General features: G+C 54.8%; 11 protein-coding genes across 11 annotated transcripts; 3 read left to right on the forward strand and 8 right to left on the reverse strand.

The window, feature by feature from the left end:
• Positions 1 to 5,027: 5,027 nt before the first annotated feature.
• Positions 5,028 to 6,434, forward strand: MIND_01302700 (uncharacterized protein; the record flags this gene model as incomplete). The annotated part of the gene is made up of 7 exons (XM_037369487.1): positions 5,028 to 5,050; positions 5,100 to 5,197; positions 5,253 to 5,492; positions 5,543 to 5,670; positions 5,729 to 5,857; positions 5,905 to 5,982; positions 6,051 to 6,434. The coding sequence occupies 7 exons, from the start codon at positions 5,028 to 5,030 to the stop codon at positions 6,432 to 6,434; spliced, it is 1,080 nt and encodes a 359-aa protein (XP_037213985.1).
• A 203-nt stretch (positions 6,435 to 6,637) lies between these two features.
• On the reverse strand, positions 6,638 to 8,916 carry MIND_01302800 (uncharacterized protein; the record flags this gene model as incomplete). Its single annotated transcript, XM_037369488.1, has 2 exons — positions 6,638 to 8,821; positions 8,872 to 8,916. 2 exons carry the CDS (start codon positions 8,914 to 8,916, stop codon positions 6,638 to 6,640), a joined length of 2,229 nt encoding a protein of 742 aa, XP_037213986.1.
• A 231-nt stretch (positions 8,917 to 9,147) lies between these two features.
• Positions 9,148 to 10,466, reverse strand: MIND_01302900 (uncharacterized protein; the record flags this gene model as incomplete). Its single annotated transcript, XM_037369489.1, has 7 exons — positions 9,148 to 9,341; positions 9,386 to 9,505; positions 9,561 to 9,700; positions 9,752 to 9,861; positions 9,913 to 9,970; positions 10,019 to 10,124; positions 10,178 to 10,466. 7 exons carry the CDS (start codon positions 10,464 to 10,466, stop codon positions 9,148 to 9,150), a joined length of 1,017 nt encoding a protein of 338 aa, XP_037213987.1.
• A 450-nt stretch (positions 10,467 to 10,916) lies between these two features.
• On the reverse strand, positions 10,917 to 12,307 carry MIND_01303000 (uncharacterized protein; the record flags this gene model as incomplete). Its single annotated transcript, XM_037369490.1, has 7 exons — positions 10,917 to 11,297; positions 11,344 to 11,451; positions 11,504 to 11,638; positions 11,687 to 11,799; positions 11,857 to 12,087; positions 12,143 to 12,231; positions 12,285 to 12,307. The coding sequence occupies 7 exons, from the start codon at positions 12,305 to 12,307 to the stop codon at positions 10,917 to 10,919; spliced, it is 1,080 nt and encodes a 359-aa protein (XP_037213988.1).
• Positions 12,308 to 12,490: 183 nt separating this feature from the next.
• Positions 12,491 to 13,142, reverse strand: MIND_01303100 (uncharacterized protein; the record flags this gene model as incomplete). The annotated part of the gene is made up of 2 exons (XM_037369491.1): positions 12,491 to 12,997; positions 13,050 to 13,142. The coding sequence occupies 2 exons, from the start codon at positions 13,140 to 13,142 to the stop codon at positions 12,491 to 12,493; spliced, it is 600 nt and encodes a 199-aa protein (XP_037213989.1).
• A 446-nt stretch (positions 13,143 to 13,588) lies between these two features.
• On the reverse strand, positions 13,589 to 14,298 carry MIND_01303200 (HMA domain-containing protein; the record flags this gene model as incomplete). Its single annotated transcript, XM_037369492.1, has 2 exons — positions 13,589 to 14,099; positions 14,150 to 14,298. 2 exons carry the CDS (start codon positions 14,296 to 14,298, stop codon positions 13,589 to 13,591), a joined length of 660 nt encoding a protein of 219 aa, XP_037213990.1.
• A 2,739-nt stretch (positions 14,299 to 17,037) lies between these two features.
• MIND_01303300 (Aldo-keto reductase) lies at positions 17,038 to 18,400 on the reverse strand (the record flags this gene model as incomplete). Its single annotated transcript, XM_037369493.1, has 7 exons — positions 18,245 to 18,400; positions 18,111 to 18,196; positions 17,845 to 18,066; positions 17,579 to 17,798; positions 17,482 to 17,531; positions 17,277 to 17,433; positions 17,038 to 17,202 (listed from the first exon to the last, which is right to left on the reverse strand). Exons 1-7 carry the CDS (start codon positions 18,356 to 18,358, stop codon positions 17,038 to 17,040), a joined length of 1,014 nt encoding a protein of 337 aa, XP_037213991.1. The 5' UTR covers positions 18,359 to 18,400.
• Positions 18,401 to 18,492: 92 nt separating this feature from the next.
• On the forward strand, positions 18,493 to 19,798 carry MIND_01303400 (F-box domain-containing protein; the record flags this gene model as incomplete). Its single annotated transcript, XM_037369494.1, has 3 exons — positions 18,493 to 18,503; positions 18,548 to 18,554; positions 18,599 to 19,798. The coding sequence occupies 3 exons, from the start codon at positions 18,493 to 18,495 to the stop codon at positions 19,796 to 19,798; spliced, it is 1,218 nt and encodes a 405-aa protein (XP_037213992.1).
• A 592-nt stretch (positions 19,799 to 20,390) lies between these two features.
• MIND_01303500 (F-box domain-containing protein) lies at positions 20,391 to 21,404 on the forward strand (the record flags this gene model as incomplete). Its single annotated transcript, XM_037369495.1, has 1 exon — positions 20,391 to 21,404. The coding sequence occupies one exon, from the start codon at positions 20,391 to 20,393 to the stop codon at positions 21,402 to 21,404; it is 1,014 nt and encodes a 337-aa protein (XP_037213993.1).
• Positions 21,405 to 21,987: 583 nt separating this feature from the next.
• On the reverse strand, positions 21,988 to 23,178 carry MIND_01303600 (uncharacterized protein; the record flags this gene model as incomplete). The annotated part of the gene is made up of 5 exons (XM_037369496.1): positions 21,988 to 22,094; positions 22,155 to 22,563; positions 22,625 to 22,717; positions 22,777 to 23,038; positions 23,090 to 23,178. 5 exons carry the CDS (start codon positions 23,176 to 23,178, stop codon positions 21,988 to 21,990), a joined length of 960 nt encoding a protein of 319 aa, XP_037213994.1.
• A 1,353-nt stretch (positions 23,179 to 24,531) lies between these two features.
• MIND_01303700 (uncharacterized protein) lies at positions 24,532 to 26,412 on the reverse strand (the record flags this gene model as incomplete). Its single annotated transcript, XM_037369497.1, has 2 exons — positions 24,532 to 26,173; positions 26,222 to 26,412. 2 exons carry the CDS (start codon positions 26,410 to 26,412, stop codon positions 24,532 to 24,534), a joined length of 1,833 nt encoding a protein of 610 aa, XP_037213995.1.
• Positions 26,413 to 27,464: the final 1,052 nt, after the last annotated feature.

Raw genomic sequence — 27,464 nt, forward strand, 5'->3', positions numbered from 1 at the left:
ATCTCCTCCGAGGGGCGGAACGAGGTGTAGAAGATGCGGTCACCATCCTCAAGCTGACCATCGTCATCGTCGTCGTCGGAGTCCGGCGTCAGATCAGGCAGGCCGGAGTCGTCACCGGAGACGGAGTCGTCTCCGTCATCAGACCCAGAAAGGTCCATGGCGCAGACCGAGGGGAACGGGCCGGAGCGGAGACGCTTCTGAAGCGACCGGAGTCGCCGCAACTCGGTCCGTTCGACCCGCTCTTCCTCACGGCAGGTCAAGCAATTTGGGGGGCACCGTGTCATCTTGACCTCCTTGGTTTCCCAATTGATCTCTGGGTTATGTTTCCGCAACCAGGAATACCCCAGGATGAGGTCTTGCTTGCCAAGATGGGTGACGGCCAGCTGAACTCGTTCGGCATGGCCCTTGTAGCGCAGGACCAAGTCCGCGATCTGTTTGATGGAGCCAGCGTCATTGGGGGTGCCATCGACATTGAAAACCGGAATCCGCTGATCGAGGGTGCGGACCGGAATGCCGTTCCGAGCAACATAGTTCGTGTCAATGAAGTCGGAGGTGGCACCACAGTCGACAAGCCCAGAGAGTGAGAGCTTCAGCGCTGGTGGTGGACTCGAGCTCTAACGGGAGGTGGAGGGAGTTCGCCCCAGGGGCAGCGGCAACGGTGTACTGCTTGGGCAGTTTCTTTTCCCAGGCAGTGAGGCGGCGGAGGATGATGACCGGAGTCGCGGGCGGAGTCGGAGACGGAGTCGAGACGGGGGCAGGAGAGGGTGTGTCTTTCGTTTCGGGCTCATTGTAGGGCAAGGAACTGCATTCATCATACAAAGAGGCAAAACGATTTATAGAGCGAACGAGGGCACACCAGTCACTCGTCGCGGGGGACAAAATCCTCTCCGGCCATCGACTCCGCTGCCGTCTCCGGCAGGGCAGCTGTGTCCGTGTAGCGGGCGATCAACTCCGCTAACATCTCGTCACCGAGTTGTTGGATCACCTCGTCGAGGATGTCCATTGAGCGGACATCGGGGGGGGGGGGCAATCCCGGGCGAGATGATTTGGGTCGCCGCACCTGAAGCAGGCGCGACGAGGGGCACCCCGAGCCCTGGTGCGATCCAACTCCATAGGGACGGGAGCTGGAGGCGCCGGAGCGGGAGCGCGGGCCGCGGGTGGCACGACCGGAGCCACCGGGCGGAAAGGGGCCGGAGCCGGGATGCGGTTGACCGGAAACGGAGTCCGAATCAAACCGCCAGGCGTCTTGGGGGCGGCTGACTTGATCAGCTTGGCCCGGACCAGGGCCTCGTATTGACGGAAGGCCCGGGTGCGCCAGCTAAGGTAATCCCGGAGGTCCGGGGGTCGTTCGAGGACGTGATTCCGTTATTGATCAGGGGGTCAAGTCCGTGGCGGAACTTGGTCACCTTGACCAGCGCGTCTTCGAATCCGGCGAGGTCCATCAGGTCCTCGAAGTCGTCGGTGTACTGGTAGACATCCTTTGTACCCATGTGATAGGCGGAAGTCTCCAGCTTGGAGAGAGCGTGATCTTGCTCATTCTCCTCGACGAACCGGAGTCGAAACTCGGAAACGAACGAGCCCCAGGACGGAAACGGAAACGGGGCTTTGCTTCCGTGGCGCTCCGCCCATTGCTGAGCGGGTCCTTCTGCCATAAACGACATGGCATAGCCGGACAGCCTTTTCCTCGCTCGCCTCTCCGTTGACCACGAAGGCCTCAGGGGCAAGGCGGGCGAGGTGCGGACCGCGTAGAGGAACGCGCGGCCGCGTTTCCGGTCGCCGTTGAAGGTGAACGGGGGGGTTTGGTCGCAAGACCAATTTTGAGGCGAGGTTGATGTCGCCAAAAAGGGCTTCGAGTCGCCCTGGACCGGAGTCGGAGTCGGAATCGACGTCTCCGGCGATGGTGTTTGGGGTCCGCCAGCATTATTAGCGGCGGCAGCGGCAGCGGAAGCCTGGTTGGTGAGTAAAGCAAGGGCCTCAGTTAGGCTATCGATTTTCGCCTCGAGTGAGTCCAGCCGGGCGTCTGCGGTAGGAGTGACTCCGGACGGCATGACGGGTGCGGGGACCACAGGAGTAGAGGAGGAGGGGACAAGTGGCAGGGGCGGTGACGAGGGCGGAACGGACTCGTACTCCGAGCCTGAGTCAGCGCCGAACCTGGCAATCTTGTCCGGTTGATCCCGTAGAGAGTTTCTTCTGCTGTAAGGGCAACCCCGGAGGCCTGAGATCAAGGTCCTAGCAGGGGAGGATCCAAAGAGTGAATAACAGTAAGCAAATACAAAGGAAGCTGACCTAGCAGGGGAGGATCCAAAGAGAAGAAACTCTAAGGGTCCGCCTGCTAGGTAGCTGACTATATACTGCTTGTCCGTAGCTGCCGCTGTCGGGCACAGAAGGCTTTGGGCGGCGTCGCAGGCGAGGTCCCAGGGCGACCGTCGGGAGGGCGTTGACGGATCGGTGATTGTGCGGGCGAGATGGAGGGCCGGACCGGAGTCGGAACCGGAGTCGGACCGGAATCGGAGGCGTCTCCGAGGGGCCGAAAGGGAGGTTCCCCTGACAGCTTGGCAGATGTGTGATGGGTGGGAAGTATGGCAGGTGAGCAACGGCTCCTCCGATGATCAACGCATGTGATCGTGATGGATCAGTAGTGATGACGACGAAGGCCGAGGGTCGGACAGCATAGGCATTTGTGCTGGACCCAACCACTGCCTGGTTATATCCGGGGACATTTTTCAAATATTTACAGGTACGGCTCTCTATATATTGCATACAATGTCATTGAGTATTAACCCTCTATAGCATCAATTGCCTGGGTTTAATATCTGATTATCTGCTTTATCCTTCAAACTCTGGTTTCTTCTTATACTTCCGTACCACCTTTGGTCTCCCAAATCCCTTGACATGCCAGCGTAGGCAGGTCCGGAAGTGAATCTTCAGTACTTCATTGAAGACAATCAGCTCTGACCCCTGAAGGCCTTTCATGGTAGGAGAAAGTTGCAAAAAGAAGCGGGAATGGAGCAATGGTGCTCCACCTTTCTCAAAGCGATATCCCCGGTAGACAAATTCTTTTGTGCCTTCTGCTACTGGCTCTGGCCAAAAGCCAAATTGATAATCATCAAAGCAAGCATGATGGTGAGACAGCATAAGTAGAGCATTGATAATTGGGTCCTGGTTCAATTTTGCACCAAATATCTTCCGAATATGCTCATGAACTCCAAGTGGTGTCAAACTCAGTGCCTAAAAACAGTAATCAGTGCTAGAAGTGGAGATTAATTAGACATACTTTGTGAGCCCAAGACACCGCAAGCACATGAGCTGCATGTAACCCTGTAAAGTTTGGCCCTCTGTCTCTATCTTCAACCAGACTTCCTGTTATACAGCACATCATATCTCGATCACGAACATCACTTGGCAGTTCATCACTCTGATATTGTCAGGCCTATCAGTGATTTTATCAATGGAAATGATTTTATTGACTTACACGCGTTGATTGGCCATCTCCCTGTGTCATAGAGACAATAATAGTCTCTTCGCAAACTGGACGCCAGCCCTTGAGTATAAGAGTGTTTGCATAGTTGTAGGTCTTCTGGAAAATAATATAATGGCCTGGTTCCACAGGACTATTGTCTGATTTAACAATATCCAGATTTGAGATCCTCTGCTCTATTATTTTCTTCAAAATGGACCGGAAACTAGAAAACTGTGCATCTGACCAATCAAGGTCAAATAATTCTGTCTTGCTTTTTACCAAAATATAGCCTTCTATATAAACATATGTTATGAAATATCAAAAAATCAGAACCATAGAACTAACCTGCTTTCTCACTGGCAAGCTGAGAATTTAATTTGACAGCACCGATCATTTCATCAAGATACAAGTATAGTTCCTTCCCAGTTAGATAGGTGGTTGCCAAATCCTTAGGTTGATTTTTCTGAGCTTTCCATTCAGACAGGAATGAATAGCAACCTATAGCAATACAAGTTAGCCTAGCTTTGGATTTGCAAGTGGAATGTAATATCACTTGCCTCCAACAATCAGCAAGTCTTTCTCAACCAATGGCATTGCATGAACAGCAGTGGAACGAGTTTGGTAAACCCCACTAATAGCATTGTCAACTGTCTGTTGAGGTGTTGGACTTGGAGCTGTCTTTGATGTGGGGGGGCTATTATTGGTGGGCCTAATAGGTTTAAAACAGTCAGATGCCCATATATGCACATCCCGTTGATCTGCATTTATATAATTCCTGCTATAAGACGAGGCTTTCAAGTTGGGCATGATTGTGTGGCAGTAAAGCTTTCACAAGTCACAATGCCAGTGAGAGACCCTTTAACTTGGTGGCCCTAGAATGTTGCTTGATTCTAGCTTGTGTCTAAGTTAACATTCTTATTAATGTGTTGACTCAGAGTTGGAATTCATTTAAACTCACCAGTGTGGGGGTGTATTACCTGAGGCTCTCAGGCTATAATGACAACTTCAAGTTGGTTTAAGCTTGATCGAGGAGTTCTTGATTAGTATGTCGCACTTGCCCTCAGGCCATGACTTAAATACTCCTCTTGAGTCTCGTGTGGCCACCTGTCACAGTTACTAATGGCCACCTGTCACAGTTACTAATGGTGGCCACAGTGATTAATTTGTGGCCATTATTCGGTACTAACAACTCCGAGTCCGCCATCACGGTCTAGACTCTAAGTTGAGTTTGAATGCTTCTTGACTCTTCGAATATATCCACTGGCAGGCCAAATCACTGGTGCCTGCTAGTGCCAGGCTGCCAGTAGTGCTAAAACTAATTTTGTGCATCTTAGTCAGAGTCCTTCAAGTTTGCTGCCGTTTCACTCATTCAAGTGTCCGAGTCACCGTGTGGCCACGAATAATAATTTAGATGATCGAAACACGTCACTATTATTTGATTGAAAACTCCCACAGGCTGGCCACGTCGCCACGAGCACACACACCGCTGACTTAAAAACTTGTTAGAAGCAGCTTCGTCGTTCCTATAATCTTCACTCCCAGCTCCAAACGGCCCTTCTGCAGCGTGATGTCTCAGCATGCCAGTGAGAAGTAGGCTTTTCAATTGTGCTCATATGTTGCCATTTAAACAAGTGGGTAGCTACGAGTTCAAGCTGTCGAAGAAGTCGACGACCGACCGGCGAAATATGTTCCTCTTTTCCGTCGATCCAGATAACTACAGCATTTTCATGTTTGGGGGTGCGCCTTTCCACCGCCACGGTGCTGGTGCATGGACTAACATCTTTTTGCGCAGGCTGGAACCTCGATCAACACCCGGGAATGACAATCCGGACATTTTATCGCTGGTTGGACTTGATCGTGGCTGGAAGCGCTTATCCCGACGAGGCGTACGATTTCGTGCTGCGAGTGTTCCAAGTGGAAGAGCGCTACCCCATCCATTACGGCTTGAACGACCGCGCGGCCCTTGGGCCGGCCATCGCACGCGACGCCGAGGGTGTGATGCCCCCAGGCGTATATGCCGCATTCTATCCTGGTAACGGTATCTTCATTGACGGCGCACACGAGGTCTCATTTTACCCTCAGGCTCGGACAAGGTGTACTGGCTTGAGGCCACTGGCAAGCCGGATATAGTCAGGTCTTTGCAAGATATTCTGGAGAATAAGTATGGAAAACTCTCCCGAGAACAGATCGAGGCTCTTGCCACAGAATATGTGCGTCCCCCCGACATTTTTCTTGTTTCGCGGGCAGTCTTATTCAACACACTTGAAGATGCACATTTCTGCTCCCATTGCAGAGCAGGTTAAGCAACGCGACAACAACCGATGCTTCTTTACTGGCCGAACGGATGTTCTTACCGTGCAGGTTATCGTCATCCCTGCCAACGGGGTCACTGGAGAGGCATGTGCTTTCATTCTTTGAGCCTCATCATTCATAACGACCCCCAGTCTGTCGACAATGTTATCACAATCTCGTCTGAGCTGGTCGACGCGTTCCGCAGGAACGCGCTCAGCGTCGATTACGATGTGAGTGCACTGGCATACAGCCATTGGTTGACTGCCCCCGGCAAGAAGCCGCTAAACTTCTCGCCTAGGAGAACCAAGTCCATAGGACCGTGGTGTTTGCCGACTTGTCTCCTGATCCCGAAGTCAACGCGCAGCTTATTTCGCTTGTCCAGTCCAACACGGTATGCACCCCGGCAACCGCCCACGCGCTCGCCGCTGAGTTCCTGCGTCACCATTTTATGTGGACGCTGCGGGTGCACTTCGAGGGCGGAGACATCAGAGGCGACTACTCGGAGACGATAATTGATGAGCTGATGATGGAGCTGGCGGAGGACGGTGACTTCAGCGACGAGCGCTGGAAGACGGGCGAGGGAATCGACAGGGCTATTGGCGACGAGGTCGTGCGACTGCGGAAGCGGTTTAATTATCGGTGGACCCCGCCGAGCCGCGTGGTGTTCCCCGTAGACTACTAACTCCAAGTGCTGAGATAGACATAGACATAGACATAAAGCAAAATTGAATTTGAACGACAAGCAGTCCAAAACGATTCAAGTAGGCGGGTGCACATCAACATAAGTTAAAATGGATGATCAAGCCTCCAATCTAAATTAGTTCTTCTATTAGCTACAAACGCAGCCTAGGCTTAGGGTAAGATTCACTCCTCCTCCTCCCTATCCTACTCCTCCTCTGAATCATTCCCCGACTCATCATCCATTTCCACACCAGCATTGTCTCCCTCGACATTCTGCAGCTCCGGCATATCATACACCCCCTCTGGCAGCGTCCCGCCCTTCTTCACTGTAATAATCCCAAACTCATATGTGTACCCCGACCCAAGCTGGCTCCTCCCAAACAGCCCCACGACCCGCTCGTCGTCCTTTGGCTGCAAAGTGGCCGTGGCCTCACCATTAAGCTCGCCCCAACTGGCGCCGTTGTCGAGCGTGATCCGGATGCCCGCAAGACACCCCCAGCCATGGTCTCCGCCGCCGTTGACCTCGACCTTGGCGATGCCCGCGTCGGCCGGAATGTCGCCCTTTTCGGACGCGTGCCCGCCGAAAGTGTGCCGGCCGCCGCCGTAGCCCGTCACCGGCCCGCAGTTGACCTCCGTCCCGTCCTCGTAGCACACAACCGCGCCGTCCATGATCGCCCCGACCCGCAGATCAATCGCAGTTGCCCGCGCGAGCGACCCGTCGGCGCGTTTTCGCTGCAGCAGCATAGCCCAGTGCCAGAACCGCTCGCTTGTGTCCCAGCCCGACTTGACAGACGTCTTCCGGAGGACGACCGAGGTGCCCGGCACGCGGATGAACGGCAGCTCAGCGAGCATCTTCCAGACCTCGTCGCAGACCCGCTTCTTGCCGTTTAGGCCCAGGATCGACATCGACAGCGGCTTCGTCCGGTCGAACTGCTTCTCTAGGTCGGTGAAAGAGACGGCGAAAGTCTTCCCGTCCTCGCATGTCGCATTTGCGATGGTCTCCTGGATACTAGCAGCAAGACTCGTGTTGGCAAGCGCCGGGGACTGGTAAACAACCCGTGTCTTCTCGGGGGTGGTAACCTGAATCTGCGCGATGCCGGCCTTGCAAGTGAGTTGTAAAACGGGCTCGTCGTCCTTTGCCAGCTCGCACGTGATGTCCGCCGCTGCTTGTCGATCTTCATGACTCAGGACGGGGTCGCCGGGCATGAGGAAGTGCTCCAAGACGCGAAACTTGAGCGCATCCTGGAGATCCCAGACCGCGTCGTTCGCCGTCTCTTCATGGGCGATGAAATTACGTGCCCAATGGCGGGAGTAGCCGCGGGCCATGATCCCGCTCGTGTGATCCGCGCTGAACGCATGGCCGACCTCGTGCAAGAACGCGCCTTGTCCAACCCAGCAGGCCTCTCTCATCGTGCTGCACTCCCCGTTGTCGTTGCCGACTGTATCTCCCGTGGGGGTCCTGTCGAGCAGATACGCAGGGACTTCCTCTAAAAACCGCGGCCAGGAATACGTGAGATGGCTCCCAAACACACCCAAAGACACTCCATTCGGCTTATGGCATCCCAATGCTGCATGACCCAGAATAAGATCTTGCTCGATCGAGTAATGTGCATCGAGAATGAGGCCAGCGACAACAGGTCGCTCGGCAGAGTTGAACGGCGACCCGTGGCTACGCAGAGCGTCTTCAAAGTACTTGTGCAAATCGTCTCTGCGCTGGCCATGTTGGTTCTGCTGCGCGACATCTGCATCCCGGAGCTGGGCGACGGTCTTCTCGGAGCGGATCACGTGGATTTTCGGGACCGCGCCGGTGGGTTGCCGGGCAGCGGGGTCGCTCTGGAAGCCAGCGCGGGATGTTGTGTCGCGCGCCCATTCTTCGTCCAGGCGGAACGACCTTCGGCCGAGCCCTTTCAGACGGAAATCTTCAGCCGTTTGTGCTTGCCACATATAGGCCGTCATCCGGAACTTGGCAACCGCCGCCTCGAGCGTGCTGTGGGCGGTGGAAATCGCGCCGTACTTGGCCGGGGGGCAGTCGATGAGCAGGGGGGAGTCTTTCGCGACCATGATGGCGAGATGAAGCGGGGGGAGTTGGAGGAGGGGTTGGTAGACCAGCTTGACAGAGTGCGCAGGAGAGACCGCACCGGCATGGTGCAGCGTCAGCTCCACCGTGTTGCTGCCGGGAGCGAGCATCGCAAGCGCCTTCCACCGCCCCGCGACCGCCGGCCAGCTCTGGCCCGTTTGGCGGCCAAAGCTGTCCGTAACATGCACGGACACAAAGTCCTCCTCCCCGCTGCCCAGGTTATTGCACTTCCCAGAAAGAAGAAGACAGTGCTGGTAGACCGTCTCTCCGTCGTCGACGTTGAGGACAAAGTCAGGGGCTACGACGGCCAGCTCGAACAAGTCTCAGTCTTTGCATGTAAAGGCATACGAAACGGACACACCTTTGCTGGGGGACCGGGCTCTGAGGTTGCAGGACGTTTGGGCATGAGTTGCGGGGGTGGAAACGGAGCCGCATCGTCGCGAGTCAGGTTTTTATTTTATTGCGTACAAGGATCTGCACTGAGGCTGTGGTGCGGCGTGAGTCCGTGACTGATCGCGTCGTGATCCGCCACGGTCGATGAAACGACTCCTTCAATTGGATGGTATTAGGTGATTTAGGTCTGCAAAATTCATAAGATACAATGTGTTCTCCATCGAATATTTAACCCAAAGGAACTTCAGACAGTTGGGTGATCATGGGCTTCAGTCTCTACTTCTCCTTGCAGCTTCGCCTGCCTCGCCTTCCTCCGCGCGTAAACCAACTCGGGACGCGCTTGGCCCATCAGCCTGCGAATATACAGCATCGCAATAACGGTTACCACCACCGTCACCGCGATGACGACCTTTTGGATTGTGTTGCTCTTCTTGTCCTCTACAAAGAGTGAGTTTATATCAACGGTCGAATATGAGGCGCACCATTTTGACCGAGCGCGAACCCGACATAGACGATGGCAAGCTGCTTCGGGAGCGAAACAACAGCAGCAACAAGGAAGACCCAGAATCCCATTCCGCAGGTTGCAAAGACGGCGGTCGTTACTAAAGCCCAGATAAATTAGCCAACCAAGATATTTTTACGAGGAATCAAATGCACAATGTCCAGGTAACGCACTATAACGCGCTACAATGGCAACCCAAATCCCGCCTCTGCGAATAGTATGCGCAAGCAGACCATATTGCAGATTCGTGAGCTCGAGTTTGGACGCGCGGGCGCTACACAAATAACGGAATACGCTAATGAAGGCGGGGAATCAGTGAATATAACGGGAGGGATGCTGGACATACTAGTATGTGAGTATTTCGCCCAGAATAGTGCCCGCAGCCACGATCCCGAAGCCCGCGCCAAGGCCCCACACAAGACCACATAACATCGCAACAACTTCGTGTCCGAATAGCTAGCCCATTCATCAGGTGCAAGGCGGGATTATATCAAGCAGAGCACGTACTGGGGGAAATGATAGGGCGATGAGGACAATGATTGGTATCACCCAGCCTCCCCTCAAACTTTAATTTCGTCAGAAATTAGAAAGTAAGGGTCGAGACGTGGCGCACCCATGCAGCCATCGGGTCACTGGCTTCAGCCCGTCTATAATCTTGTCGTGATAGACCTCTATGAGTACGATTGCGACGACGATAATAGCAATAATGAGCAGTCGCCCTAAATACTATTCAATCAGAGAGAGAGAGAGAGAAAAGTACAAAAAGACGCACGTATAACCTGGGCCGTCGACCTCTCCTTCTTCGGTGTAATACCATTCAGGAGGTCCACCTCACTCGGCGTTGGGCTCGGAGTTCGTGTGATCGAGCGGGCAGCCTCGACCGTGTTCGCACTGTCCGGCCATGTTTTCGAGTTCATGTTGGTGGGCGTGAGGGAATATGAGGGTGCAGGGCTATCATCTTCTGGGTATTCTCCATCATGGTTCGCACTGGGATTGAGATATGCGGCAGGCGGAGGTTGTGGTCGTGGCTGGGGCATGGCGAGTGGTATAGAGGAAGACATGACGACAGTGGAGCCGCGTCAGAAACAAGCGCGCAGTTGACGAGAGGAAGGAAACTGGTGCCGCAGGTATCAGTGTGTTTTTAACTTGAAAAGTGTCCCACACCACGCATGTCGCGTTTTGCATACATACGGCGTACATTGCGGAGCGAGTGAAGCCCGCAGCCATGCACGTGATGGCCTGATCCGACGGATATCCGAGTCGTCATTACCTTACAGCTTTCCCCAGCTTCTCGTTGGCGCGAGGGTCATGATCACTTGCTGCGCGTACGTTCCGTTTCGCTAGATTTTACGTATTCTTGCTTGCATAGAACTGCGCTCGACTTGACAGCGGCCCAACGCCAATCCAAGTCTACCCAAAACGAAGTTAAGACTAGTACAAGGCACTGGCCCAGCAGCACTAGTACTTCACCTTCATACTAAGACTAGTATCGGTCCGCGTCATAATTGTCCTCATTCATCATCAGACAACACGAACTCATCTTCCGAGCCATAGTCTCCTGCTTGTTCTTCCAGAAGCTCCCTCCTCGACGGTAAGTTCAAGTTCATGTAGACCTGCACCACTTCCGTCCCAACGTCACTTTGCCACTTCGGGTCGTCCAAATCAGCGCAGTCGTCATGCAGCTCCTCCATCAACAGGCCCGCATTGCCGCTTCGTGTGCGGCGGCTACCATCCTCATCTAGCTCACCCGCGGGGAAAAAGTTACCTAAAGTAACTATGAAACTGGACTTCCAAAAGTCCGTCGATGCAGGTGAAGGCAGGGTCGGTAAACGCAAGGGCAACGTTGGCACTCCGCTCGGAAGGTCATCAAAGACGATGATACGGGCATTGTCCTAGGCTAGGTCAGCGAGGGCAACTGTGCAGTACGATGACGACTACCTCGAGGTCAACGGAAAACAAGTTGTGCATGAAGGGATCGACCAAAACGGAGCAAATCGTAATCAGATTGTCGACAACCTTGGACTTGTCGAGGTCCATGGGATCAAACTAAGCATAAATATCATCACAATGAGGGGGGTATGTAAATGCGAAGATCTACCAAGCCACCATTGAACGTTGCAAGAGGGGGGATAATCCAAACACATTGCGTTGGGAGATGAGTTTGGCCTGTAATGAAGCATTTCCCTCTGTCCCGGGCACCAGCCAGGGTCCTCAAGTGCATCGGGATCTGATTCTGGACTGATATTTCAGTCAGGAGCGCAAAAGGGGAACATTTACGAACATGCGCTCGAAACTCAGGCGATTTGGTGCTTCTCACCATCTCATCTTCTTGAGCTTTGAATGACGTCCGAAAGCTTACTGCGCTGGAGACATAACTCGTGAATGGTGTTCCGTCTGCGCAACCCATCTCAGCCTTGTCCGAAAACCATGTGTCAACGGAACACCACCCACCTTGAGAAAAAATTCCATAAATACCGGGTTGAATGAGTTGAAGAGAATCGCGTGGAATAGGGGGGCCTTGTATCGCTGCAAGGGAGTAGAACGACACATCCACGGTGGCTAGTTGTATCTTCCGTAGTACGACCGCTGCTTCGAGATCTTCTCCGGTAACCAAGGTGTGGCAAAGACAAAGCCATCGGTAGAAAGTCTTTGCGGTGAGATGAATTCGGTTCAGATTGAGACCTGAATAAAGCTCTTGAGACCGAAGCCAATCAGGAATGATAGCATGAGTCCTCACCTCCGGCCAGCCTGACTTGCGGAAAAAAATGAAATGAGAAGACATGCATATTTCGCCGTTGGTCTGCAGCTCTTTGAGACATGAGAAAGCTATTAGAGAGCTCAGTATCGATATTCAGTGTCTTATAAGATAAGAACAATACGAGCGCGAGGAGTCAAACGACATCGTTGAAGGTGAACAAGTTGTTTAGCGGTCGAGTCACACTTACCCGATAATTCGCTTCCCACAAGCCATAATATCCGTTTACCCGTTGGTAGTCGGTGAAAGCAGAAGAGTCGTGTGGCGTGAACGAACAAGCACTTGAGTGTAATCAACAAGCATGCAATCGAATGGCTTCCAAATATGTTGCTACCCTCCGAATGTCTGGGCCACAAATTCCAGGGTCAACTTGATCTGCACAATGTCGCTGGACCCAAGAACTTTTCGATCATTCGCGAGCGCCACGACCTGGACGTATTCCTTGCTCCCCTCCCCGCTAATCACAGTTTCAAACCCGCTTTTCTTCACTGTCCTCAGCACATTCTCCATAGCCCCTTCTGAATGTCCCGTCCGCAGCTCATACCATGCCACCTGCGTCACGCGATTCCATGAAACATACACCAAAATCTCACCCTCATCGTTGTCGATAACGACCGAAGGTTTTGTGCGTGGTCGGCCGACAAATTCTCGTGTATTTGTTTGATGGACGCGGTAGTTGGCGATCCCGCCAAGCCATTGCGCTGGATCGTGAGGGCCAATGACGGCGGAGAAGAGCAACTGTTGCGTTGTTACATCGTGGACTGTCTGCCAGGGTCGACTGCCATAGCCAATAACGACTTCGGAGTCATACATCTGGGTAGAAGCTGGGGCCAGTGTCTGTATCACACTCAATTTTAGCGGGAGAGAACAGCATATAGAACACACACACAAGGTGAAGGCAAGAATTGCTTGACAAGTTCGACCGTCTTCTTTTCCAAATCCAGCTGGAAAGACTTCCCCGATGCAGGCCCATCGACCACATACGTGCTCGTATTCCCCACTCTCAAAATGGCTGCTCCGTTGTCGAATAACGAGAGGATATCAGGACCACGCCATCTTGCATCATGTTGCCAATGGAAGCGATGGTTCTCCGTGTCGTTTCCGATGAGTGGGAAAGAGCTGTTCTTCCCGCCGAGTCGCCAGATAATATGGCCGTCGCTTCCATGGATATAAGTAGTAGAGCGTCTTGGTATGTCGCGCAGAGATGAGATAGTTGCCAAAAGAGTCCTTATTGGGGAGACAGTCCATCGCCAGCTTGCGAAATGTTGTTGTACGACTCGCTGAGTTCAATGTGGTCGTATGAAGTCCAATTGAAGACCACTTTCTTGTTGGATTATCGATTTCTTGTACAAGAGCGTTCAGGTACCATCCTTCCCTTGGCCCACCGACCTCTAAAAGATCCGCCTATTGACGAGTCCGCACCTTCCCTCAGTGCAAAGTAGAAGAATACCGGGACTGGATTATACGCTGGTGACGTCTTATTCTCTGGCCGCACAATGCAAAGCTCATGACAATGCAAACGCCCCCGTTCTCTGCCGACACATTCACCACCCATTCATACTGCTCATCGAATATCTTCCCTGTCCCGTTCCCAGTCTGCTTGCCGATTCCCGCATTCCCATTCCCGACCCAGAAAGTGAGCACCCGCGCGCCACGATATGTTTGCAAGTCGAGGTCAAAACACGCGCCAATGGAGAGGTCTGCCCAGACTAGCTCGCCCGCGCTGTCGTATATTACCGGGCCGGGATGTGCGACTGCAGAACCGGTGGGGCAGACGAGGAAGACAGTTGTGTTGTCTGGATCGTACGAGGCAGCGCGGAAGAGCATGCTCAGCGGTTGAATGGCCAGTGGAGAAGACCGGTAGGTCCTTTCGAAGAGCGCGGATACAAGATGGGTGGAAAAGATTGTGCTCGCGACGAGGGGCTGCTTTAGCTGCATGCTTGAAAGCTTTGAGGAGCTACTCTGGATACTGACAAGCAGACAACGCACCAGAATAGACCACGACTTGACTGACGCCATTGGACACCAGGATGATACCAGCGGCCCGCCTTGAATCTCTCCTCCGAAAAACCTGCATGATCATCTGAGAAAACATGATCCAAGCTGAAGGAGGCTATGATAGTAAGTGCATTCGACATTGAGCGATGCCAGACGGGCAGGATGATTGAGCATTATGAAGGTCAAGAAATGGGTTTCTGGCTTATGTAACACTGCAACTCGACTCGCAGTACCACCGCCTCTCCAGGTTGAGACTGCGGCACAACCATACACTTGTCTGCTGGGTCGTCCTTCGCACTCGAAATACATACTCACGGATGCCAAGTCCTTCGCCGGCAAACGGCTCAATGTCTCATAGCTCTGACGACGACCTAAACAGTGATAAATCGTCAAGTTGTCTGGAATGTATGGTGAATGCTAGTGGTATATCACACAGAATTTGCCTTTCCATTCAACCTGAGCAGATGGGCCTGTGTCTAGAGGAAGAACCGCAACTTGTCTTTCCAACAAATTTTCCAATTCCTTACGACCAGGGGTGCTTCAAAAGCCGTCCGCCTTGTGCTAACTGCGCTACTCAAGACTTACTCTCGTCTCATGGCAATGGCCACTTCCTGGGACTATATCGCCAGGGCGTGTTCCTGCGCACCTACTCTACATCCATAAAGTAAAGGGAAAAAGCTCTGTCAGTGGAACGTCCTCAACTACAGCATGTCTACGATCGGAATTCATCGATGAGACAACTGACGGCAGTTCTTAGGCGTGAGTGATTGCGATTCAGCCATCCGAACAGTAGAGGTTACACTGTATATGCAGCAACACTACTAGTAAGTACGAGATACCCGTATACCTATTTTATTCTCCGTTGTCGCCAGTGCCCAGTTCCCCGTCCATCGACCGCTTGGTCACTCAGACTCACTCCCATCCTCGGCCAAGTTCTGCCAAATGTACACTTGCATTACCTCCTTTCCAAATTCAGACCTCCATTTTGGGTCACGCAGATCGGGGTTATCTCGTAGCTCCTCCTTCCACTTCTTGACGCTGTAGCCTTTGGCAGGGGAGTACTAGTAGTCGTCGAGTGGATTGCCTGCAGGAAAGTATATGCTCAGGGTTTGGTCAAAATGCATACCCCAAAATGTTGCGGCCGAAGCATTGGGACGCCAAAGACAGGAATCGGGAGACAATATCACCGACTCGGAGATGCTAGCCGGCCCGGGGAGATCACCAAAAACGATAATACGTGCATCATCCTGGAACCAACAGGTCAGCACGCGTTAGTACAAATGGTGACTCGGAAACAAGGAACCTCGAAATCCACACTAATCAAGTTGCATTCAACTAAGTCGGCCAGTGTTGAGCTAATTGTAATGATATTGTCGAGGACTTCGTATCGATCAAAATTCCCTGTATTATACTAGAAAGCCCACTTATCAGCTGCTTGCGGCTTCCTGAAAAGACATTGTGAACCGTACCGGATCGAGATTCCATGACGCTAAAGGTGGACAAATCCACGCAAGTATGGTTGACTCTGTTCGACCAGTGATACAGCAGCATCCCTGATCGCGTTTGTGCGCCAGTGTCGCCAGGGAGTCAGGGATAATATTCTGTCATGAGGTAACAAGGCACTGGCACCCGGCATAAGTGCTGATGGAGACGTGCCTGGTTTCCGAAGACGTCAAAGAGCATTGGCTCTTCGAGTTGCTTGCGAAACGAATCCGCACGAAGTGTTTCACTCCCCACCACTGGCCCCAACGGTCTGACTCTGTCTTCACAGCACAAGATGCCAGTAAATGAGCACACGAAATTTGGACAAATCTTGACGCGCACCAGAAGAAAAAAGGCCGTATGTACCTGGTTGAAGCAGGCTAGAAGATTCGCGAGGAATTGCCGGCCCTGTTACGCGTCGAAGAGCATAACAAAAAACATCAGCTGTTTCGAGTTCGATGGGACGCAGAAGCACCTTGGCTTGGAGTGGTCTGCGGTTGAGGGGGTCACACCCTGGAAGTCCGAGCCAACGATAGAAAGTGGCCGCAGTGAGCGGAGTCCGTTTGAGATTGAAGCCTGTAGCGTGAGATTGAGTGACAACTTGAACAACTTGGAAAAATCGGGAATATCCTTACCTCCGACCACCCTCACGAGCAAGCGCCTATCCTTGCCAGTGAAGCAATCGTCTGGCCTGAAAGAGAAGATATGCAGATTTCGGCCTTGATCAGCGACTCTCTTTGAGAGGTGAAATGGGCTATGATACACATTAGACCGGTTTCGCGCGAGCGAAGTATGGCATTGTGGCGTATGCGTACAAGTTCGACTTGTCTGAGAAGTTTACATCAACCATTCCAGTTACCCTGTGCCAGTGAGTCGGCGTAGCAGTGTTTGGAGGACCGTTGGTGGTTGTTTATGCATGCGTCACGAGTCACGAGTCACAACTTGGTCATCATCATCACGTCGATTCGTCGTACGCGTTTCACGGTTCGACCTGGACGTGCTGCCGTTCACCGGCCACTCAAACTGTATATGTTCGCAGCAAGACTGCTGCGCATTGACAGCACACCCTCAAGCTCGAACGTCGCCGAAAAAAAAGGGTAACAGTCTATGACGTAGTCAGGGAGAGCTGAGAGATCGAGTTATAGCAGCAACTCGTTTCGATCGAGTGACCTCGGGGTTGCAGCTTATGATCAAAGAATACAACTGATATGGGCCCCGCGCGCTTCCATCTGCGCCATGCTGCTGAATGCCGGAGCCCGTTTCACGCATATCGATGGCGGGAACTTGAATCGATCATCCAGAGTATCCGAGTCATTTTCACATGGTGAGTCATATTCGTATGTTGAGTCATATTCGTACATGTTCTGTAGCCACCACTTCTTCGTCTTGTATTTACTTCACTTCTGCAGCTCCGGGCTATCCAGCAGCAGCCACTCCATGCGCTGGCCCGCATACCGTGTCCCGGGAATCGCCGTCTCGCACTCCTCCGCGATCGCACGTACCTCTGCGACCTCCTCGGCGCTCAGCTGCACCTTCGACGCGCCGATGTTCTCTGTCAAGTACTGCACCATCGGTCAGCGACCAGCAAACAGACATGTAAAACCAGAAAAAAATCAGACTTCTGACTCGGACTCACCTTGATACTCTTGGTGCCGGGGATGAGCACGAACTCGGGGCCCTGCGCGAGGATCCACGCGAGAGTCACCTGCCCCGCGGTCGCGCCGTGCCGCGCGCCGATCTTCTCCAGGCGCGCCACGACCTCGAGGATCTTGGGGAAGTTTGCCGCCGAGTATCTTATCAGAATCTAATCAGATGACATCATCGACACGAAAAGAACTCACTTGGGGATCGTGCGCCGGAAGTCCCCCGGTTCAAAGTCTTCTGGCGATTTCTGGACGACAGTGAGTATATCATGCACAGAAAGCAAGGAACACGTACGTATCGGCCGGTGAGGAGGCCGCGGCCGAGAGGCGAGTAGGCGACGACGGTGACGCCGAGCTCACGTGCGGTGGCCAGCAGGCCGACCTTGGGGTCCTCGATGTCCAGCACAAACGGCGAATACTCGATTTGCAGGGCCGAGATTGGGTGTACGGCGTGTGCCCGTCGTAGCGCTTTCGCGGAGCACTCCGACAGCCCAAGATACTTCACTTTACCCTCCCTTGTGACGATTTAGCACGCTTAAGTGATGTAGAACAACGGGGCACTTGACGAGCTCGGCCATCGCGCCGACTGTGACCTCAATCGGCGTCTTCGGGTCCACCCGGTGCTGGTAATACAAGTCGACATAATCGACGCCGAGGCGCTGGATGGATGTCGCGAACTGCTCACGGACGAATGCGGGGTCGCCGCGCGGCCCGCTGCCGTCCGCCGGAATCCCAAATTTGGTTGCCAGGAAGATCTCGCTCCGCTTCCCCGTCCGCTTAAACCTTGGCCTCATCAGTATCGCGAAAACATAAGGGAAGAAAGGCACCATTTTCCGAGTAATTCCTCGCTGTCGTTGTAGATGTGCGCAGTGTCCCAGTGGCGACAACCCGCTTCATATGCCGCATCCAACACCTGTAGTATGAAACGTCAGCATACTTCGTGTTATTGGTAAATTCACACCTTGAACCGCTCCTCATCCGGCTCGGTCGCCCCGTAGAACGCCGCAATCCCCATCGCGCCAAATCCAATCTCGGACACGTCTGCGCCGCCGATCTTCCGTGTGGGTGTGCTCATCCTCGCGTGGACTATTTGCGATAGTGGTGGTTGGGGAAAGAGAGTGGACCGGCCGTGGGAACGCAAGGGAAGCAATTTAACCCGCGATCGCGGATCCGCCGAGGCGGCCGGCGTCGGCGGTATGTGCCACATGAATGATGACGTGGTATGCCACGTGCTTGCCAAACGCTTGCCTCAAACTATCATCAGCTCGGAGGTCAGAGTGCACAGACTTTTGAACAAACGACTCAGAGCTTCAAGTTGAATTCGAACTACGCATACCCACGTGTTCGCTCCATACTCTCAGGCTTCTCTTGCAACAATGAAATCAACGCCGGAGACGCTGGTTGCGTCTCCACCACGATTCTACCCAATCCTCACCCTGCCCAACGAAATAACCGGACACATCTTCCACCAATACATCCCGGATTATCCTACAGCTCCTCCTCCCACTGGCGACGGCTCTCCGACGCTGCTGAGCCATGTCTGCCGCGACTGGCGGGCCATGTCTGCCGCGACTGGCGGGCCATCGCACTGTCAATGCATACTCTATGGCGAGCGATACCAATCGAATGGGAATCCGGTTGGATACCCAAGTGGCTGGAGCGCTCCGGTGAATGTCGACTCTCGGTTCAAGCCCCTCATCTTGCCGGCAAAGTGCACAACTCGGCCTGGGAGCACATTATGGGTCAGCGAGAGCGTTTGGAATACTTGAACTCTTCGGCCAGCGGTTCCCAACTTGAAGAACGGACCTTTTGGCCGGCGCTCCAACACCTCGAGCTGCACATTGATCCAACTCGGCCTGAGGACGTAACCACCCTGCATATCGACGCGCCCCTCCTCCGTTCCGTTATCCTCTGGGGCTTCCAGTACTCATCGAAACTCCTTCCTTGGCACCAGTTGACGGTCATCGCCTTGATCTTCCGGGACCAACATCAATGCTCGCTGGTCCTCCAGCAGACACCCAATCTCGTTTATTGTGAACTGTCATTGGACCTCGAAGAGGTGCCAGGCGTCGCGCGACCCCAGGCCGATATCAGCTTGCCGCGTCTCCAGTGGCTCATCTTGGCCGTCTACCCATATGGCGACATTCCGTCCGTCAATTATCTTCACTCTTTCATTGTCCCAGCTCTGCGACGCCTGACAGTAGACGAAGCCCTCCTCCGCGTTGGCCCGGGCTCCAGTCAAGCCGGTCAAATCAATGTTTTCGTCGATAAATCGGGTTGCAAGCTCGATGAGCTTTGCATCATTGACCGCCGGCTGCGGCCCGGCCCCGAGAATGGCGCGTCGCTCTCCGACGGCCCGTGGTCCCCTTCCATCCGGCACGTCTCGGTCGATCGGGACCCCGCAAGCCATAACTGGGACGAGGATAAAAGCGCAGACGAATCACGGCGGACTATCTATCGCTACTTGTCTTCCACTCAGAGTATCGCACATCTAGACACTGGCATTTTGGCTTGATCTTTTCACTGCCCGACGTTCAGCACCACTGGAAGCAAACCAGATCGGCAATCGCAAAGGTATTCAACTCGGCTCAGTTACTGTTCAACAACAACAACATGATAGCTAGCGGGATGGATGGATGGATAGCGAGATGGATACTAGAAGACGATAGCAGGACGACAGCGGGGCAGCAGAGGAGTAAAATACATGTTAAGCTTTTTTGTGCATCAAGTTGAAGTTGCGGGTTGCGCTTTTGGACCATTGGTTCGACTCTTTTCCTACTTCGCCTTCTTGAAGTTGTCTTGAAGTTCTAACTTCTTCTGCTTCTTCGACTCCTTCGTAATGTCTATTCGCGGTGCCAATAGCTCGAAGACGACAAGGACAGGCCGTAGAGCACGTAACTCGTGCGTTAGCGTTAGCTGAGCTTGGCTGGGAGCCGGAGACAACTTGTGCATGTCATGTCTTGGCCATCAACAAGTACGTCAGCGTTATGTGTAACAGAGTGACACACAATTTTGAGTGACACACAATTTTGCAAAGAACAACCACAAGCTCGAATTGACGCATTTGAAGCGCGTGGCTGCTCCTTACGACTTTCTTGTACACAATCATGATGTCAGTGGAGTCGACTCCCGAGCCGCCGCTTGCATCTCCGCCACGATTCTACCCAGTCCTCACTCTGCCCAACGAAATAACCGGCCACATCTTCCACCAATACATCCCGGAATATCCTGCGGCTCCTCCTCCCACTGGCATAGGCTCTCCGACGCTGCTGAGTCACGTCTGCCGAGACTGGCGGGCCCTCGCACTGTCGATGTGTACTTTGTGGCGCGCGATACCACTACCGATAGACTGGAAGTCGGATTGGATACCCGCGTGGTTGGAGCGTTCCGGTGAATGTCGAATCTCCGTTCAAGCTCCTCCTGGGCTCGTGTGGGAATTCGTCTGGGTGGACGTCATGCGCCAGCAAAAGCGTTTGGAAGTCTTAAACTGTTCGGTCAGCGAGTTTCAGCTCGATGACGAGACCTCTTGGCCGGTGCTCCGGCACCTCGAGCTGCACATTTTTGCGGATAGTCCCGAAGACATGGCCTCATCTCCTCGTATCAATGCGCCACTCCTGAGCTCAGCTATCCTCTGGAGCTTCCGATACTCATCACAGCTCCTTCCATGGCACCAATTGATGTTCATCGCCTTGATCGGCCAGGACCCACATCGATGCACACAGGTCATTCAGCAAACCCCCAATCTCGTTTATTGTGAACTGTCATTGAACTCAGTGTCCGATGTTCAAGTTGCGCAACCCGATATCAGCCTGCCGCACCTACAGCAGCTCATCTTGACCGTCTATGGCGCGGTGTCATTTGTTGGCGCGCCGTCCAATAATTATCTCCACTCTTTCGTTGTCCCAGCTCTGCGACGCTTGAAAGTGGATGAAGCCCTCCTCCGCATTGGCCCGGGCTCCAGCCGAGCCGGTCAAATCAACGCCTTCGTCGACAAATCGGGATGCAAGCTCGATGAGCTTTGCATCATCGACCGCCGGCAAGACGGCCCATCATTGGAAGACCGGCCCTTGGTCCGAATCTATCCGGCACGTTTCGCTGGATCCGGGTCTCGCAACTCATGACTGGAGCGACGGTCGCAGCGCAAACGTGTCACGGAGGATGATCTACCGCCACCTATCTTCGAACTCCTAGTGCCTTGACTGATGCTGTAAGCTGCTCGCAAAAGACTGCAGATTTCAAGTTACTTACGGTACTTTCTATAGATTCTCCAAATTTGTTCTCGCTTCACTTGATTTACATTAAACAAGCCTAAATTGTGCGGGACGGCCAAAATGAACGTGCGATTCATCAGACTCTGAGTTGCAATACTCCTCCTCAAGGTAATGATGCATCATTGATGCACACACCCAAGGAAGAGTACTCATTATTTCAGCCGACCCCTTGCTACCACGTATTACAGCATTATGTTCTGTCTGCCTTCAAGCTGGAGAATTGGGCTGAAGAAAGTAAAAGAGACAAAAGGAGCTCATTGTCAACAAATAACTCCTGCTCAAATACCAACTTGAAGTACGATGTAGTAATCATATGATCCAGCTGAGATGGCGTTGTTTCAAAGTTTACCACTCTCAGCGACTGAGTTGTCCCGACAGCATCTCCAAGGATCTTATTCAGATAAAAGTACACAAAAATAAGCACACCGGTCTTCTATTCTTCGTCGTCCTCGTGGCCGTCAACTTCCAAGTCGTCCTCATCAACATCGTCAAGCATCTCCTCCTCCCTCGCAACCGCCCGCGCGAGGGCGACCACCGCAGCTATCACCATCATTCAGCACCTAAACACAACCCATCACAAAACAAAAAACAAAGACTGACCTCTGTTCCCCTTCTTCTTCGCCGCGGCGGCCTTCTCCTTCGCCGCCATCGCCTTGCACAGCGTGTCGATCTTCTGCTTCACCTGGAACTGCGTCTCGGTGGGGGCGGCGGCGGTGGCGGTGCGGCTCTTCGTCGCGTTGAACTGCTCCTTGGCCTTCTGCGCGGCGCACAGGTCGTCCACCTTTTTCTTGATCTGGAACTTGTTCTTGTTGCCGTTCTGGTTCTGCTTCTTTGCGCCGCCGGTCTTTGTGGCCTTGGCCCCGGTCGCGGTCTTGGTGGCGCCGTTCTTGTCCTTGATGGTGGCTGCGCTGGCGGCAGGCGGGGCGTTGCCGTTGCCGTCGTTGCCGGCGCCGGCCCCGCCCTGCGTGACGACGGTGCAAGACCCGAATCCGCGTGTGGATTTGACAGACTTTACAAAGCGTCAGCGATCGAGTGGACGAAACTACTTGAAGTATATATTTATTACTCACCACTAAACACCGGTTCTTGTTGGCGCCGCCCGTGCACTTCGTGCCGTCCGGCAGCTTGAACACGATCGTGTCCACATCCCCGACCTTGGGCTTCTACAAAGCCCTCTCATCACAAACCCACCCAACACGAACAAGAAAGAAAAAACACTTACAGGGTTGCCGTTCTTGGTGACCGTCCCGGCGACGAAGTTCTTGCCGGTGCCGTCCGCGTCGACCTGGACGGCGACCTGCAGCGAGCCGTCCGCGCCGGGGTTGAACGCCTTCATCTGGATCGTGACCGAGCCGTCCGCCGCGGCGGCCGTGGCGGGCGAGCTGTCGAGGTTCTTCGCGATGTCGACCTTGCCGCACGGGCTCGCCGCGCTCGGCCGCTGCACGTCGGACCGCTGGCCGGTGCCCTGGATCCCGAGGGCAGGGCTGGAAAAAAAAGTGGGTAAGCAACCAGGATGACGCTGTGGTGAGACGGACATGGAGATTGCATGCGCAGATGCCCGGGCGGAGAACGCCAGGAGCACGGTCGCGGCCGTCAAGAGGGAGTTGCTCGTCGTGAATTTCATGTCGAGAAAAGAAAGCCTGGTCAACAGGGAGGGAAGAAGAAAACAAAAAAAAAGACAGGTGTGCGGGAGAAAAAAAGCGGGAAAGGGAGAGAGCACTGCTGAGGACTCCGCCCGAGCGTTCCTGCTTTTTATCTCTGCCATCCTTCCGCTTCCGGGAGGCAATTAATCCCGCTTTACGAGCTGATGCCTTCCCGCGTTCCCGTGGGCAACGAGTGATTGGGCGCGGGGCTGTCCTCGGTTTTGATGCTCGTCGTCGCGTTTCCGAGGCGTCAGCCCCCGCCTGTCATGGAAAAAGCGCAGAAGTAAAATGCAGGAACGGAGATCGGCGGCGTTGGACCGGTCATTGACAAGGCTTCGGAGGTCGATGAGTATGACTCGATATCGCCATCCCAGTATGTCAGGTCAAGACTCCTAACCTATAGGCTATGAGCATCAGCGGCAGTCGGGACCACAGTATCTCCCCTTTGAATCCTCTTACCGCCCCCGGGCCGGCCCACCAAGAAAATTTTCTTCCTTCTCCTTCAATTGCAAGTTCTGCTTCCGCACCCGCACCCGCAACGCGCGTTGCCACTAGCACCCACGCGTGTCCACTAACGGACCGCTGGCACGGCTGCAGCGGGAAACCGGCCTGCGACGGTGCTCCTGCTCATGACGGACGAAGCAAAGCGCGTTGCCGTTACACGATCGCGTGACCCCAGTGATTCATTCAAATATTAATCGCCTACGCCCACACGGGCAGCCCGCGCCTGTCACGATGCGTTCCCGATCGCGATTCGATTCGATTCTGAGGTGGTGGGTATCCCGCCGTCACTGTCTTGGCAGCGTCCCTGCGCTATTTATACATACATGCACATGCTATCTGATATCAAGACCCGACGCGCAGGCCGGGGACACACAGTTCACTGTTCAAGCACGGGCAAGTACAAGCAACTACTACAGTAATACGTACGCAACATCTCGCCCATCGCGGGCAGCTGCAGACAACAAACAAGAGGGGGGAAGGAGCGGTCATCGGCGCTCGAGTGGATGGAGCATAGGAAAGGGAGGGAGAGTGGAGAGTGGAGTGGGGGCGAATATCTAATAAGTACGCGGGGTGAATACTACGACATCTATCATATCGGCACGGTCGGTGCATATCTAGCGGGAGGAGAGGTAGTGTACGAAACGGGGACAAGAACACAGGCAGTGGGTGGGGGGGATTAGAACAATGACAGAGACGCACACGCAGCGCGGAAAGAGAGAGGGAACATATAATACTTTTATATACGCACGGCAAGACGTAGCCTTCTATCTTGCGTGTTCAAGAGAATATCTTGCATTTTTTTTCGGTGTTTCGGCAGCGGCAGGGCGGGCTCACCCCAAACTGACATCAAGCCCATTCGCACCCGCATACCACTGTTGTTGTTGCTGCTGGGGGTACGCCTGTCTCTGCGGCGGCTGCACAGGCTTCACCGCGAACGTCGTCATCCCAGCCCCTGGTCCCGCCTTCCGTTTTTTATTCGGCGGAGCTGCGGCCGGCGTCGGCTTGGCCGAAACCGCCGACGACGCCGGAGTCCCCGGTCTCGAGCCCGACGCTGGTTGTTTCGTCTTGGCCGCAGCAGCAGTCGACGAAGACGCGACAGCCTGGATATGCGGCAACAGCGTGCTTCCCCACGCATACGTCGACGACGTTGCATTCCCATTCCCCACAGTCGGCGTCGCCGGAGCGCTCACCGAGGCCGCCGGCCCACCGGTCCCGGTCCCGGTCTTGAGCGCAAGACACCCATGCAAGCCGCCAGCCAGCAGACTGAGCCCAACCGCTCCATGGTCGCCCGTATGCTGATAATGATATCTCAACCCATTCATGTTCTTGTACCGCCGCGCACAATCGCCGACGCCACACGCATAGGGCCGCATCCGCGCTTCCACCTCGTTAAGCTCCGCCTGCGACAGCGTGGGCGTGTTGGCGGTACTATTCGCTTGGGACGACGACTTGGGCGAGCTGGAAGAAGTTGTCGTTGCCGGAGTCGCAGCAGGCGTTGATGGTGTCGAAACATCGTCCTCCGAGTTATTCGCAGAAGAAGCTTGCGCCGCCTGCGCCCTCTTCCGCTCCAACAACGCCCTGACCGCCTCCACATCTTTCGCAGGCGCATAACTGCACTGTCCATGTGTCATATGGTACTTCAGCCCATTCGCCTGCTTATACGACTTGGAGCAATGTGGCTTTGGACACCGGAACGGCTTATGCGGCAGCAACATCGACGCACTCGCAACATCCGCCGCCGCAGCAGCGAGCGCCGCTGCCATCGATGACGACGACGACGACGGGGTCGGGACACGTGATGGCGGATTCGACGACGAGCTGCGAGACGACTTCTGCTTCATCGGACCCGTCGTCTGATGAGTCGATGATGTGGCTGTGCCGGATGCGACGACAACGGGCTGGGGCTCGTCCTCCGGCTCTGGCGCGTACACGAGCCCGGGCGCGACGGACGCAGTGGGACCCGACTCGGTGTCCTCTCCTCCCCCCGGTCCAAACCTGTTGAATGCGGCATTGTACGAGGGGCGGGCAGATGATGCTGACAAAGGCTGCATGCCCGGGAAGCCCACGCCGATGTTGAGCGCGGGGCGCTGGGCAGAGGTGGGTGATGGGGTAGGTGATGGGGCGCGGGAGGTGCCGGGGCTGGTGGGGGCGGTGGAAAGTGGCGGGGGGGAGCTGTCGTCGACCTGCTCGTAGGCGTAGTCGAGCCCGAGGTCCATCTCGTCAGCGGGGTTGTAGGTTGTTGGGGGCAGGGGGGAAGAGTCGACCTGGGGGTTGAAGGGGATGTGGACTGTGGGCGGCTGGGTGCGGTCTTTGACGATGATATGCACGTCCTCAAAGTGCTCGAGGAGAGCGTGCAGGTCGGGCAGGTCTGTCCCGCAACACGAGTAGTTGCGACACAGCTCCCCTTGTCTATCAAACACATTCCACGCGTTCACTATAGACGAGTCGTTCGTCTGGGGGGAGCGGGAGGAGCTAGACCACCATTGTCAGCGACATAACACCCAACAGCACACAACGCACTCATACGAGCCCACGAGCATGGCGGTGGGCGACTGGCTGGGCACGAACTGCGCGCCAAAGCTGCCCGGGCGCCAAGACATCGGGGAGCCCATATACCTGTTGCTGCTGAAGCTCGAGCCGGGCCCGCCGTACGAGCCCATCTGGTAGTCCTCGCTGTGGTGCGTCGGCGGGAGTGCAATCGGCGTCGACATCTCGGGCGGGGGCGGGGGGCGCACGCGAGGAGAGGTGGTCGTGGTGGTGGGAGGTGGCTGAGGGCAACCCGGCGCGTGCGTGCGACTTGATTGGCTGGGGCGTCACCGTCACCGTCACCGTCACATCGCGTAAGCCGGTCTCCCACGATGTCGTCCTCGTGCATCGTGCGATGCTTCTTCCAGGTTAATACCTTCCGACCTCGGGCACCCACGCCGACAGCCGTCTCGCACCCAGCCTGCTTCTCCGCCGCTACAGCCCCCATCGTCGCCCGCGCCTGCGCCCGCCCAATCCCCCACTGTTGCTTGCGCTCCCCCAGTGGGGAAATAATTGTGCCTCGTCGCCATCGCGATCGAACACTCGCTTAGCGGCGCGTGTCGCGTGGCACCAGACCCTGCCCAATCACCCCCTCCCTCCCAGCCCAGTAATGCCTCCGCTCCACCGCCCAGTGCTCAGCTGCGCACCACCGAGTGACGTGCTCCACGGCCTGTACTTGTCGTCTTGTCGGCATCGCGAATGCTGGTTCCACCATGTGCGGTGCTGCCAAGGCGGTCCTCCGATGCGTAAGCACCCGAGCGGTCCGATCCGGCGTGACCCGACGTGCCCGACGCATGCGCCACCCCATGTGAAACCCGCCGGCCATCGGCCGCGCCGCGCTGAAACTGGCAAGCTCTGATGGCTGATTGATCGTCTGCGTGTCGCCTCTTGCCCCGACGCGTCTCGTCTCGTCTCGTCGTGCAAGGCGTGTGGCGCGCCATACATAAAGGAAACGCCGCCAAGCCTGAGGGCGGACCGCGGAATTTGCTTTCCGCAGTGTTCTAGCGCCCCGTTCTTAGCAAGCCCTTCTGCTCATCCGCCCTTCGTCCTCCGGCCTTAGTCTTAGGGAATCGCGCGAGCGCTGCCCACTCCCCCCATTGCCCACCGCACCCTCATCACCCATTGCCCACCACACCCTCATCACCCACCAATTACACCCACCAATTGCACCTTCCCATTCAGGCAGACCTGCCTCTTCCAGACGCCTCCTGCGCCGGATAAGTACTAGCCTGCACGA

This window comes from Mycena indigotica (assembly GCF_014461135.1).
Source record: "Mycena indigotica strain 171206Taipei chromosome Unknown Mind.scaff0014, whole genome shotgun sequence".
Taxonomy (NCBI): domain Eukaryota; kingdom Fungi; phylum Basidiomycota; class Agaricomycetes; order Agaricales; family Mycenaceae; genus Mycena; species Mycena indigotica.